This window comes from Condylura cristata, unplaced genomic scaffold (assembly GCF_000260355.1).
Source record: "Condylura cristata isolate star-nosed mole 26May11 unplaced genomic scaffold, ConCri1.0 scaffold00011, whole genome shotgun sequence".
NCBI lineage: Eukaryota > Metazoa > Chordata > Mammalia > Eulipotyphla > Talpidae > Condylura > Condylura cristata.
The window spans coordinates 54,902,676-54,917,789 of record NW_004567112.1 but is presented as its reverse complement, the minus strand read 5'-3'; the positions used below and the strand labels follow the sequence as shown (position 1 = coordinate 54,917,789).

General features: G+C 44.5%; 1 protein-coding gene across 1 annotated transcript in view; it reads left to right on the top strand.

Annotated features, from left to right (window-relative positions):
* Nucleotides 1-15,114, top strand: part of LIPA (lipase A, lysosomal acid, cholesterol esterase) — a 33,622-nt gene that overhangs the window by 11,595 nt on the left and 6,913 nt on the right. Inside the window, exons 4-6 of the mRNA XM_004680905.2 lie at nucleotides 8,967-9,165; nucleotides 10,537-10,646; nucleotides 11,887-12,023. Coding sequence (XP_004680962.1) covers nucleotides 8,967-9,165; nucleotides 10,537-10,646; nucleotides 11,887-12,023 — 446 coding nt within the window. The remainder of the gene's footprint in view (nucleotides 1-8,966; nucleotides 9,166-10,536; nucleotides 10,647-11,886; nucleotides 12,024-15,114) is intronic.

Sequence of the window (15,114 nt, the reverse complement as noted above, 5' to 3'; positions counted from 1 at the left end):
CTTGTGGAATTCCTTGCTTGAGGACACTTCGGGTTGAGTTTCCTACTTCTGAGCTCACAGGCAGCCATAGACACAGCTCAAGGGCTTCCTGGGGTGGTAAAACTAGAATCTTTCACCTGGCAGTTAAATATGAAGATGTTAACAGCTCTGGCCTTGGGTTTAAGTTCTGCGGACCACTTGAAATAGGTGTGTGACTTTGGCAGCTTACTTCTCAAGGTTTTTCTATTCATTTGAAAAATGGAAGGAAGAATACTTGCCACTGGATAGGTTGTTGTTAAAATTAGATGAACTAAAACGTATAAACATCTCACCAGTGTAAATTCAGTGTAAATGTCGTTGTGAATTTAATGGCAGTTTTTTATTCTGCTTCCGCAGCGTCCAGTTCTCTCCAACAAGCCATATGCTGTAAACTAAATGTTGGTATCTCCCCGCCCCCACCATTTATATGTTGAAATCTAATGCCCATGCCGTGTTATTTGGGGGGATTTTTGGGGGATTGATGGGGTGACAGCCTTCATGAATGGGTGCAATAGTGCCCTTTTAAAGAGCCCCTAGCACGTTCCCTCTCCCTGCCTGCTGTGTGGTGCAGTGAGGCAGTCTGTAAACCAGGAAACAGCTGACCCTGACACTGATCTTTCTTTTGTTTAGCAGCTACCAGTCTATGTGTTGTTACAGCAGTCCAGATGCAATGTGTCAAAGGAGCCCTTAGTTTCGAGTCAGAACTTTATCTGCAAGTACAAGCAAGACTTTTATTTGAGGTCTCAAGGGGATTACAGTTGGCAAGGTAATGCAAATGTTATGAGAGGGAAGAAAAATACAGTTTCTATGGGCAGAGCTGCCTACCTGTAGAATACTGAGACTCTGATGTGAGGGGACATCTGCTCTCCCCTGTTCATTGCAGCACTATTCCTAAGAGCCAAGTTATGCAGACAACCTAAGTGTCCCCAAATAGATAAGTGTGGGTTAGAAGATGTCGTATAGATGCACAATGGAACCTACACCCCTAAATGACAGTGTTGTGTGCCGTTGTTACCTCAATAAAGAATTTAATTAAAAAACAATTTAAAAATGGGGGGAAAGTATGCATACAAAAGGGAGTGATTATTCTCTCTGAAGTTGAGATTCAGTAGTGGGTATGAAACTTGAGTGATGTGGTGTCCAAAGTCCCAATTCTAGGTGTTAGGATGCTTGTTTGCTGTGGTTGACTCATGCATAAATTCCATTTGCCACGCAGACACTGGGCACACACATAAGTTCTGTATTCCAGATGGCCTCTTGCTTTACCTTGGTCATTCCCTTCATTAATTTTAATTTCATGACTTCTCAGTCACCCCCACAATGGAGGAAGATATGGAGCCTTATTTTTGACGAGCTCCCTCCACTCTTCTGACAGCCCACCAACGGCTGTGTCCCTACTGGATTCACCTGTAATCTAAGGGAGTATGTCCAGTCCCCTGTTCCCTCCAGGCCAACCCAGAGAAATGATCAGTCAGGCATGGAAATAAATCCCTGTTTGACATCAGATAGACCCCTGAAGGTAGTTCTAGTACCACCTTCGCAAGACTTACTGAGTAGGCTTTCATCTGGAAAGCACAGGCAAAAGTCAAAAGCACTGATCTCCAGGAACGTTATCAGTATCATTAGTATACAAATGATCAAAATCAAGTACTTTCTAGGACCCTGTCTGCACTCTTAAGAATCAAGTGGGTGGAGAGTTGGTCAGAAAACCTGTGGAGCCTGGTATTACCACCCACCAGCTGCTTTTCCTGGCAAGTTAATTCACCCCTTTAGTCTGTTTCCTCACCTATAATTAGGGTTAAGATGTCCAGGAATTTCCCTAGAATTCATTTAATGGTATGCATGGAGCACAGCTTTTGATCAGGGCATGGGGAGCACTCAAGAAAAAAGGGAAGGGAACTGCCCGCCCACCTTCTAGAGTGCATTCTGCTCCCCACCCCACAGCTGTTCTGACCATTGCACAGCGTGGAGGGAGTGTGCGGCCCCTGGTGTTCGCCCCTACAAGCTCCGTGAATAAAGGCTGCAGTAAGTAGATGGAAGGAAAAAACATTGCATATTCACCCTCCCAGACTCTCACCCACAGACACCACAGGCACACTGCAAAACGCAGCCTTTTAAGCCTCCTGTGCACACAGGGTGAGGCACGCCCTTTGCCCTATTCTTCCACTTTGCAGAGAGAAGCTCTGAGGCTTAGAGGGAAGTGTTAGAGCCAGGACATGCGATTAGTGTAGGTGGAGCTGGGCTCAGACTCCGTCATGTGACAACAGAGCGGCTCACCTCCCCCATAACCTGCCTTCTGCTTCCTTGCTCCTCTTTGCCACCACAGCTCACCTCCACACTGCTTCGTATTATAGCACCTTGAGTCTGTAGAGCTTTACGGTTGGCCAGGGAGTCCCATGACTTAGCTCTAGTCCAAATTGCTCACTGACAGAAGGAACTAAAGGTCCAAACAGGGGGAGGCGCAGCAGGTTACCCGGCCTCTATGGCAAAGCTGCCCTCTGGACATCCTCCCTTATATTGAATATTACAGGTGGGCTGCGTCAGAAGAGTGGAGCTTGTCAAAAGTAAGACTCCATCCTTGGGCTTCCCAGTTCCCTAAATTAGGACCAGAGGCAGAAGTGCATGATTTCTTAATACCCCAGGTGATTTTGATAGTTACCAATTTGGGGGAGGAGCCTTGGAATGAAATGACAGTTTACAGGTGGAATACTTAAAAAGCACATCTGTCCCCCCCCCCTTTAGTTTTCAATGTCTTTATCTTTAAAGAAATTATTAAGAACAAGGACTTTGAGACTGACTTCAGTTTTGACCTGCCTCACTGAAAGGTGAATGTTTTAGGTAGGTTAATTAAGCTCTCTCCCAGGTCCCAGTTACTTCATTTTTATTTTATATTTTTAAAGATTTATTTTTACTTATTTATGCATGCAAGAACTGTGGTGTAGCCCAGAGGTGTGTGGGGATGAGAGGATTCTTCAAAGGCAGAATAGGGAGCAGAATAGACAAATCTACTAAAACACTGAAATGAGAAAGGTCTGCTGTGCCCTTTGAGTTAACTCCCTGGCCAGGGATGAACTCAGGCCTAAGTGGCTGGCAATTGCTTGAAAGCACTGAGACTTTAACCCCTGCATGCCCAGGGAGGCCTCATTTTTAACTGGGGGGTAGACCTTAACATGTCTCTTTTAACATTGTTTAACAATGTTTGCACATGATTGGTAGCATTATAGCAAATACTGGTAATAACTACAAGTCATCCAGCTGCCAGGATGATGTTAGGATGTATCTTAAGTAGTTGGGGCACATTTAGCAAACTCCTGAGTCTCAGCTTTTGGCAGTCTAAACCGTTTCTTGAGCTGGTTGAACCAGCCCCTGGATTTGGGGCATGTGCAGAGCTCAGAGTCTACTTTGCTGGCCCTCAAACTTCCCTGACTTGTGCAGACCCAGGAGTCTAAACTGAGGTGTGGCTCTGACTACATCGCTGGGTAAGTGGTGGGAATGCAGTACTTATGGCCCATTTTTTTCTAGGACCTTTGTAGAAGTGGAACCTACAACGTTTTTTTCTAAATTGTTCTGGAAGATTAAGTTATTCAGTTGCCTCATAAATTAAAAAGGAGCCAGCCTGCTCCTGTGGATGGGAGATCAATGGGCCTGTGCTGCCAGGCTGCCAGGGAGTCAGTCCTGGACAAGGATCTCAGCTGAAGAATTAGCTTTGAAATGCAGAATTCTGGGCCTTACCTGAGAATCCCTGGGGATGAGAGGTGGGGGTAGGTCTCAGGAATCCTGTTAACAAACTTCTCAGGCAAGTCTGATGAGCAGCCAGATTTAGGAGCCATTGGCTAGACTCAGAGCAAGTGCTTATACACTACCAAATGTGGCAAACAGTTGCGTAGAGGGGTTCCTGGGGCCCATATGTAGGATGTCGGAACTCTAGCTCCCTGAGCTAGATAGAAGCAAGGCTGTAGTGGGGCCTGCCGCAACCTGACATACTCTGGGAACAGGTTACTCCCTAACTCCCTGGCCTCTCTTCTTCAGGGGGCCCAACAGTAGCTGATTAAAGCTGGGTCTGGCCCCTGAGGCCTGCTAAGGACTGCTGACTGTCTGACTGTGCACTGATTCCTCAGCCACACTGGGTCTCAGAGTTGTTGTCTGAAAAACAAGGGTAAAACTAGCTCCATGTGTTAGTTTCTGATTGCTGCTGAAACAACTATCACAAACTTGTGGCTTGAAACAACACACATTTATTATCTTACAGTTCTGGAGGTCAGAAGTCTTGAGGTCAAGGTATTGGCGAGGCTGCGCTCCTCCTCGCAGGGCAAGAGAAGGCTCCTTTGTCTTGCCTTTTCCAGCTTTTACAAAGCTGCCCAGTGGGCCTGCTAGACAAACCAGGATGATGCTCCCAAGTCAGGATCTTTAATCACATCTGCGAAGTGCCTTTTTCCGTGTAAGACAATATATTCATGGTTCCAGGGACTTGGGCATGGACATCTTTGATGAACCAATACTCAGCCCACCACACTAGATCAGAGAGGTGTTTGGTGACTTACCTGTGTGTGTGTATGGATGGCGCTTGGCACTGCACCTCACAGAGCGTGCTCACTGTAGCTATGATTCTGTTACCTGCCTGAAGAATGCCTCTTCATTCTATCTTTCTTCAGAGTGCTCCTAATAGTATTTTATTACACTTGTATATTATGATCATGAGTGACTGTTATATGTTGACCTTTTATTATGTATCAGCCACAGTATCTTCCTCACTGTAGAAAAGGGCACTTAGACTTTAGAGCCGCTGAGAAATCCCACCAGGTTTCACAACTAGTAAGAACCAAGATGTGTTCCATGTCAACACCCCCATCTCTTGACCTCCTCCTTGTTCTTTTGGTTCTCCTTTGGACCTCAGCTGATCTCTCACAAGCATGTTAGAGCATTGTGGGGGCTGTGTCGATGTTGACCTGGTAGAGAAGGCTGGTGCCTAGGGAGGAGGGGGGCACTTCCCCTGTACCCACGCGCGTTCCTCTCATGCCACTGGCCTCAGCAGTTTCATTTTAGGAGCCTGAATAATCTCACCTCCACCCACATCTGGGCCTGATCAGGCAGTAGCATAGTGGTGGGCTGTCAATGCTGCTTCTTTTTGCTGACTTGGTGCTAACCACGCAGATGACCTTGATGAAGCACTTGCACTCTAGGGGCCAACTTGCTTTTAGGCTTTTCCCTGAGCTAGTTTGGGAAAAACTCACCAGAGGTAGGAAACGGCTGGGGAAGGCAGCCCTCGTCCTGCTGCTCCGGTTTGCTCTCGGACAGATTAGGCCTTGGGACAGATTAGGCCTTGGGTGCTGGAATGCAGAGGTTCAAGGAGGCCAGCCTGAATCAGCAGGGCTGAGCCTGTGACCCTTCTCCATACTCTTTACCCATCTGGGTCAGCTCTCTCCAAAATGACTCCCCCCCTTCTGCATTTGGTCTCCAAGGGCCTTCTGTGTGCTCTAGAATGACTTTTCTCTAGTTAACTTTCTTCCCCATGAGAAAAGCAGTCCCTGGCATCAGATATACCTGAGTTCAAATCCCAACTCCTCCCACTTACTAGCTCTCCTTTAGTTATGGGCAATTACTTGACTTCTCTGGCCACAATTCCTTCTTCTGTAAAATGGAAATAGTACCAGCTTGTACTTCAGAGTGTGGAAGTGCGTGATGATAGCTTGCCCTCAGTCCAATCACCTTCTCTCAGCACTGTGAAAAGAAAACCAAGAGATAAATGGCAGAAAGTTTACCCTCTCAGAGAGAAGCTTGGTAGGCCAGCTAACCTTTAAGTCATCCATTGATAATGGCATTGGATAGAACAATGTAATTTCTTCCTTTCTTCCCCCAGAGGGAGCAGGTGAAGGAAGTTGGTGGATGGATGGGCAGGCCTGTTTCCGGTGACTTGACCCATTGCTTTCACTGAATACCAGAGGGAAGGGGCACACAGGTTTAGCACTTACCTCACAGCCCTGGCCGGCTTTTGTTAATACGTTCTCTGTGGATGACCCATCGTGTCTCATAGAACCATGGTGCCGGGATGCCAGTGGGCTGTGTCCCCTGCAATTCCATCCTCAGGGGACCCTTTATTTATTGGAGGGAGAAAGTGCACAGCCTGGAAGGATGTGCACCCTGTAAGTCTTTCATTTCCCCCACTGTCCCCAGTTAGTAAGTTGCTGAACTTGACTGGTAGTTCCCTAATCTGCCCACGATCTCCACTCTTGTAGGGAGTATGCCCTCTAGTGTCCCACACCCGAGGCCTGGGGGTGTGGTGTCAGTTCTCTCTACATTGGTTTCTGTTTCTTCACTGAAACCGTTTGTGGGGCAATCTCCCTCTTATTTAAGTTCCTGGTCAAATAACCCACCCCCAGGCTGAGTAACACACTTTCCTCTCACCTATCCTGCAGTGTGTTCTGACCATTTCACTCTGAGCTCAAAGGTGATCTTGTACTCTTCAGCTGAAATGGTGCTTTTCACAGGAGGAAGTAGTTTGCCCTCGTGAATTCCCTCCCCTTCCAAGCTATCACTATAGTTAATCCATAGTAAGCACCAGAAATTTACAGAAGATGCAATGTGTATATATATGTGTGTGTGTGTGTGTGTGTGTGTGTGTGTGTGTATAATTAAAAGATTTATTTATTTATACATATAGAACTAGGGTGCAGGCCAGAGGTACAGGGGCGGTGAGAGGATTCACCAGAGACAGAGTTGGGAGCAGAACAGACAGATCGATGAAATACACTGCTGAGGGGAGCCACGTGGGTAACTCCCTGGCTGGGGATCAAGCTTGCACTGAAGCGGCTGCTGCCAGCTTGCAGTGCTAAGGCCTAACCCGCTGCACCACCAGGCAGGGTCCATGGGGAACCATATTTAAAAAACATTTCATCAACTATAATTCAGTGATGAATTAATGTCAGTAATTATCATTTACTGGCATTTATAGTTTTGAACTTTGTGTGATTTTTCTTATTTCCCTACCTGGATTATGAGCTGCATTGGGGTCAGGGAGCCCCACTCCTTATAAAATGCTGTAACTACCCCATGCCTTGTACATAGAACTTTTCCAGTAAATTTAGTCTTGTTAGGGAACACTAAAATGAACATCTGTAGTGAAAGATGTACATAGAAAGCTGCCCCTATTTTGGTCTGTTTGTCTCTGTCCTGTGCTCAAGAAGCCCTCGCAGGGCAGAGGCTGCTGTTTTGTGGTTACAAAAGCCTGGCCATGACTTTGGGCCTTTTTTTTTTTTTTTAATTACAAAAGTTTATTTTTACATCATTTTGTACATTTTTTTTTCCATCTTAATTGTAATCCCCGTGGGTTCCCCATCAGACTTTGGGCCTTTTAACAACCTGACAGCAGCTGCACCTATTGCCTAGCTCCAGGGGTCCATTCCTGTTTCGGGTGCTCCCTGGGGTTATCAAGGGAGGAACTGTCACTTACAGAGGAACTTATTATTTTCCAAATCCATGGAAGGACATTAAAGGAAATACAACTTGTTCAGTTCACTTCCCACCTGACAATTCTGGCAAAGCCTTCTGCCCATTTTTCCTTTCTAGCTCACACTCCCCACTGGCATGCTTTTCCTTTGCATAGTTGTGATGAGAGAGGTTCAGCTGTGACTTTGTACTCTGCTTTTTCTCTCTCCCTGCCAAGCCAGGTTATGCCTCTCTCTGGGCTGCCCCATCCTTGCCATACTGGTGGCTTGACTATTGCATCAAGTGACACAAGGATTATTTGACCCCTCAACCCCAAGCTTATTTCCAGGGTTTCACTATTGTAGAGATTGGGCAGTAGGCAAAAGAAACACAAAATGTTCATTTTGGCTAATGTGTAAGTCACCAAGCCAGGCAGCTAGTGATCTCACTCCTTTTTTTTAAAGATTTATTTATTTATACAGACCTGGGCTACAGGTCAGAGATGTGGAGGGTGAGAGGATTCACCAGGAACAGAGTGGGGAGCAGATCGACGAAGTACACTGCTGAGGGGAGCAGCGGGCGGGTCAGGAGATGTCTGCCTCACCCTGTGGATCTCCTCCAGGGCAGGCGGGGATCGAACTCATTTGGAAGTGGCTTAAGCTTGTTAGTGCTGTGCTTTAACCCGCTGCACCACCAGGGAGGGCCCGACCTCACTCCTTTTTTAACACTTACTTATGGACGTGAGACAGACTGGCTAAGCCCACTTAACACTTACTTATGGGATCTAATGCTTATTGAACTCCTCCTGTGCACCAACACTTTGCTAAAAACTTTTCATATAAAGACCTATGTGCTGTTACTCTCTGTGAGGTCCATATTAATTTTCAAGCTTGAAGGGATGCAGTAAATTCTGGGCGACGTTGAAATACATGGCTTCAGGCAGATTTGAACCCATGCCTCACAAGCTCATGGTTGGTGTCTTGTCTGCTCCAGTTTTCTCTCGCCTGCTTTTTTTTCCTTTGCTGTGAAGAAAGCCTTACCCATAGTTGGCACTCAGTAATGTTTAATGACCAAATGAGTGGTCCGCATGCAGGGTAACAACATGGTTAGTAGCCTAAGATCATGGTTCTTCAGCTCCCAATGCTTGATTTTCTTTACTGCCTCACTACCAAAGGTGAGTAGGAAATAAATCTGTGTGTATAGAAATTTGTATGTGTTCATTATGAATTTGCATGATCGTATTTCTTGTGTTTTGTTGGGATACATTGTGAGAAGTACAAATACAATTACTGAAACAAAGTCTAGAAACGTTTCATAAGTTTGTAAGACCATCCTAAGACTTTTTTTGATGGTTCAGTTGTATGTCTGACTACCAATCCAGTCTCTCTGTTACCTTACCAGAACTGTTTTAAGAAGCTCATATTACATTCTTAACAGTCTAGTATGCTTTTGTATTTTTTACTACCTGGATAGTAATATTTTGGAGCGAGGTACTGCTAACCCCTAAAGATGAATGTTTTTTCCAGATCCCAAACCAGTGGCTTTCCTGCAACATGGCTTGCTGGCAGATTCTAGCAACTGGATCACCAATCTGCCCAGCAACAGCCTGGGCTTCATCCTGGCAGACGCTGGCTTTGATGTGTGGATGGGAAACAGCCGGGGGAACACCTGGTCTCGGAAACACAAGACACTTTCAGTTTCTCAGGATGAGTTCTGGGCCTTCAGGTATATCGGGATGGAAATGACAGGGTTCTCTTTCCCTGGTGGCTTAATGTAGACACTGGGGAGGCCGACAAATGAGTAAGGGAAGGGCTGTGAGGGGGGAAACTGATGGCTCCTGAAAGATTTGAAACCTTGTTGGAAATTTAATACAAAGCCATTAAGGTAAGTGATAAGTAAATGATTACATTTAAGATAGACTTGCTTAGGTATAGTTCGCTATTTCGGCCTTCCTGGTGGTGTGGGTGCTGCTGGGTAATCTGGGTCACAGTGTGGTTACGTGTTCTCTCTTCCATAAACTTTTCTGTTTTCAGAAATTCTCCTCTCCCTTCTCTTAGGTCTGGCTCTACCTATTAACCAAACATGTTCCATCGGATATGTTCCATAAGCCCTCCATGTCTGTTTCCTTTTTGTTAAAACAAGGAAAATTAGTGCCTATGTCATAGGGTGATGAGAGGTGGAAGGTGAGGCTATAGGGGAGACCTTCGGCCCTGGTCGGTGATGGAAACAGTTGTTCCGCCGCCTGCTGACAACATGTGCTCCCCACATGGCCCAGGGCTGGGTCTCTGCACAAGGTGTCAGCATGTCCTACTGGTGGCTTCCCGTTTGTCAAGCTGGAGCCAGTCTAAGGGCCAGAAAACATGAGTGAGACCTTTTACCAAAAGGCACATAGCATAATATTTTGTCACACTGCTTGTATAGAGAAAAATCAGAAACCACCACCTGTCCATTGGTGGTCCGTTGAATGGACATCTTATTATTTATTTTTAAAGATTTATTTATTTATACATACAGAACGGGGGTACAGGCCAGAGGTGTGGGGGGTGAGAGGACTCACCAGAGACAGAGTGGAGAGCAGAACAGGCCGACTGACAAAGTACACTGCTGAGGGGAGCAGCGGGCGGGTCAGGAGAGGTCTGCTGCACCTCTCTTGTGGGTGCAGCTCTGGGGTGGGTCAGCTCTGGGGAGGGGATTGAACTCTCACTGAAGTGGCTGCACCCTAACCCATTGTGCCACCAGAGAGAGCCCTGAATGGACATCTTAAGGGTGATACATCAGCATTCTGTGACAGCCTGGATGACGCCAGATACAGGAGAATAGATACTGCTTAGTCCCAGAAATAGAAAAGTTCAACGTGAGTAAAACAATGTAAGGTGTAAAAATGAGAATGAAGGTTGTCTTTGGGAGACATTGTAAGGAGGGAGGCCAAGGAGGCTTTTGAGATTCGGGGATGTTTCCTCTGTGCTGTGCTTTAGGAGTTAGCAGTGCCTCGCTCCAAAATATTATCTATTCACCAGTTGTGATCAAACTGCACATATTATATATTTGTGGGCTCTTGTGTGTGATGTCTCATGCATTTCTTTTTTTGGACTGTAGTTATGATGAGATGGCGGAATATGACCTACCAGCTTCAATTAACTTTGTTCTCAATAAAACTGGTCAAAAGCAGTTATTTTATGTGGGCCACTCTCAAGGCACCTCAATAGGTATGTATGAAATAAGTCCTGGAAGTTAAGAGAATGTCTTGTTGCAGGTTCTTATAAATCATTTTTGTTTTCCAATGCCTAGCAGTCATGAATAGGACAAGCAGTTTCAGTCATATTTCATCTTCTCTCAAAATTCAGACCTAATATCAGTGATAAATATGGCATGTGATTAATCCCCAAATATGGCTTTGGGGATTAGTGTAGCCTAGCAAGTATTTTCCTCCTTAAGTAGTAGGAGGTAAGAAAGGGTAGAAACCAAGAAGTTTTATAAGTGCAGAGATTTAAAAAGAAAACAAGAAAGTTGACTGACTTTAAAAGTCCTATGCATTCTTAAATTTACACCGATTATAAAAGCAATGTGTATTCACTACAAACAAAAATAGAAAATTTAGTAGTTTAAAGAAAATAGAAATTGCCCATGATTGTAGGAAGCAGGAGTTCCTAGATTAGGGGGTGGGGATCTGTATTTAGTTCTCCCCTTTGGTGTTTACTGTGACTAACACCTTTGTATACATAGCACACGACCTTAGAATGTATCCTTAGAAGGAGAACTGCCACAAGACAGGTATGAATGCTTTAAATGGCTTGATATATGTGGTTCTGTTGCCTCACCATCAGGACGACCAAATTCCCTTTGAGGAAAAAGTGACATGACTGCATTTGTCTTTCTTGTTAATGGAGCGAAGCACTTTCTCTTTTGTTATTGGTTTATATCATCCCCTCTTCCGTGGTTTGTCTACGTGGGCCTTTGCCTCCCAGCTTTCTGAATGACCCAAGTTTAACATGAGAAGTGATTTGGGAAGAAGTGAATAGATATTTTAAAGCTAGCCTGTTCTAAACATGAAAATCTCCTTTGAGGCAGCAATGATTGATTGAAATGCTTCTGGAAGTTGTTCTTCGGGATGGAGGGGTAAGCATTGAAGCTGGGAAGAGCGGGGTGTGGAGACCTCAGGAGTAAGATTTTCCTTTCTTCAGCTTGCATTAATAAAGGCAGGGAGGATCTGCTGGTTCCGACCATCTGAATTTTTATCAGTGCATATCGAAGTTTAAAGCAGAAACAAGCATTTAACAAGTACTTGACTTGCTGTTTTATTACAACTCCATGTGCACAGTCCTTCAAAAGGCCCCTTCAAGTATTTGGCCTCAGGGCAGTGGCCTTGCCTGCACTGTTCATAGGTGCCACTGGAGGGCGAAAGTCCCTAAAGATGGAATTCGGTTTATCATCTTTTTCTTCCCACAGGTTTCATAGCATTTTCACGGATACCCGAGCTGGCCAAAAAGATTAAATTGTTTTTTGCTCTGGCCCCCGTGGCGTCAATCAACTTCACTTATGGCCCTCTAATTAAATTTGGGAAAATTCCAGAATTTATCCTCAAGGTACTTTGGCTACCCTTGTCCTTTCCCTCCCCACCTCACCAATTTCCTTTTCAGATCTGAAGACTTGACCTTTAGAGGGAGAATCTGTGTCTTGCTTTTATGTTTTTTTGCTGTGAGTAGGGAAGTAGGGATTCTTTTCTCCTTGAGTTTTCTTCTCCTTGTATCTCTACTCTATGATCCTAGGGCATGACAGAAGGTGTATCAGCGACTCTGCACTGGAACCCCATATTTTTCCTGTTAAGGTCAACACACTGTACAATGAAAGCATGGGAGAGTCTAGCAGAAGGCAGTCTTTTTTTTGAAGCATGTCATTGATACTAAATTTATTTTTACATCATTTTGTGCCTTTTTCTGTCTCAGTTGTAATCCCCGTGGGCTTCCCATCACCAGATCACCCATGTACCATCACCGTAGTCCAGTACTTTTCCCTTCCTCCACTGTTGAAGGTAGTCTTTTATAAAAATCAATTTATTTATTATATTTTACATCATTGTTCATTTTTAGAAAAATGTTTACCGCCCTTCCTGGTGGCGCAGCGGGTTAATGCACTGCAAAAGAAGCTTAAGCCACTTCTGCATGAGTTCCATCCCTGCCTGCCCCAGAGGGGATCCGCATGGCGTGGCAGATGTTTCCTGGCCCGCCTGCTGCTCCCCTCAGCAGTGTGCTTCCTTGATCTGCCTGTTCTGCTCCCAACTCTGTCCGTGGTGAATCCTCTCACCCTCTGCATCTCTGGCCTGTATCCCAGTTCTGTATGAATAAAAAAAAAACAATCAAAAAAACACAATGTTTACTTTCCTCCCCATGTGCAGTGTATACCCCATAAAATTTCCCCAGTTCTCCCATTCACCATCATCACAGTCCCCTGTGCTTATCCCTCCCTCCTTCCCATCCTTCTCCATCCTCCTCCCCTGCAGGATGTCTCTGGTTTATAATTGTCTGTTTTAGTTTTGGTGTTTTTTGTATTGTTATTATTTTCTCCCCTGTGTCTTATTTGGTCCTCCTATATATATATGATTCTGTGCCCAGTGATGAGACACATAGATAAGATCAACGACTCTAACAAAACTTACCCAACTTGGGCTGGGTAATAAAAGTATAAGTTGTCTTAAAAACAGTCAAGTTACAAATAAACTACCCTTAATCGGTTATAGGGCACCCCAGTGTGAATTGGGTTGCCTGCCTGTGGGTCCTCACCCTCACACTTACAATTCAGTTGCATTAAGGACACACTCAAAAAGGTTAAATAATGGATTTATTTACCAGGAGAAAGGTAAAGAACAACCCAGGGAAAGAGGGAGAGAAATACAAGTTAAGCTAGAATGTCCTAGTAGTAGTGCTGACCTGGACTACTACTGCTCCTTAGGGACGATTTTACTTTAATCCTTGGAGTTTGTGATTTAGTAGATTTATTAAAACACAGACTCCTTCTTTCATCCCTGCCTTGGAGATGGTATTAATTTTTTTTCTTTGTGGGGGGATAGATCCTTGTTTGTAACAAAGCACCCACATGGTTCTAATGACTGAACAGACTGTTTATTTGTGGATCACTGTTCCAGACCAGGGTGTTTTATTATATCCTGGCAGTGAAAGCAGGGCTACACATAAAATTTTTTGAAATAGCTGCTCTGGGGAGTATATATTATGTCCATGAAATTTAACTATCCTCCCTAATTCTCAGAATGCAAAGGTATGCATTTTATTTTATTTTTTTAAGGTTTATTTATTTGTGCAGACAGAACTGGGGTACAGGCCAGAGGCTCAGGGGCGGTAAGAGGCTTCACCAGTGACAGAGTGGGGAGCAGAAAAGGCAGATCGATGAAGTACACTGCTGAGAGGAGTAGCAGACGGGTCAGGAGAGGTCTGCCATGCCATGTGGTCACCTCTGGGGCAGGCGGGAATCAAACTCATGCGGAAGTGGCTTAAGCTTCTCAGAGCTGTGCTTCAACCCGCTGCACCACCAGGGAGGGCCAAAGGTATGCATTTTAAAGAAATCAAAATTTATTTGAGCAGGTCTGTAAATGTGTAAGATGAATTTTTATCTTTCTATATATACTGTCCTACTTTTAATACTTTTTTAGTGAAATTAGCTATAGAAGTGTTTGGGTAACAGTTGTTAAGTTCAAGATCAACCCCACAGCATTTTGATTTAAGACAATGATGCATCGTTCTGTTAGCCGGTTTTTAGTAGAGAACCTAAGAGATATATGTATTTATTACATGTTCATTAGGTCAACTGAAAACCGGATTTTTAATCTAATAGCTTTTCATGTCACGTGCCCTACCCGGCAGGTGGTTGGTTCCTGGTTTTCCCCTGCTAATCTGAGCGTCATTATTTTGGAGAAGAGGAACTTTCAAGGAGACTGGTATCTGTCCTCAGATACTGGTTGGTTATATTGTAGACAAGTGATTTGGTAGAGATCACAGGCTCTCTGTTAGTGGACCAGGCCAGATTTGGCTGAAGGAATGTTGAATATATCTCATGCAGTGTTACACACTTAAATTATTTGCATTCTTTAAAAAATGGGATGTTTAATTTTGACATCTTGAAGACTGGTAACTTAGGGTGCAGGACCGAGAGACCAAGTGCCATAGGGCAGTTGCAAATATTACACCGAACATAACTTCCAGTTCACCACAGTTTTCAGCTCTCTCTAGTGATCATTTTTGCTTTGTTGTCTCACTCATTTATATTCACATGCCTGCTGTGTGTGTTTATGGGAAGAATCTGTCCTGTGACTTCCCTAACTTCTGGAGGCTGCCTTTGCTTGTAGAAGCATCACCCCAGTTTCTGCCACATTCCTAACACAATGTTCTTTGTGTATATGTGTGTGACTGTTCGGACTGTTCTATAAGTACCCCAGTCATACCGCACTGGGGCCAACCTTAATGAACTCATTTAACTTGATTGCTGTCTTCAGTCTCTATTTATAGATATAGAGGATTTAGGCTTCAATTTTTCTCTTTTTGCAGAGAGGGTGATAGAAGAGGAGGGTACACAGTTCAATCCATAAAGTTGTTTTTATAGTCCTTTGACTGTTTCACTATTGCTTGTCCCTCTAGACATGAGCAAAAAGATAAATTTTTTTTTTTT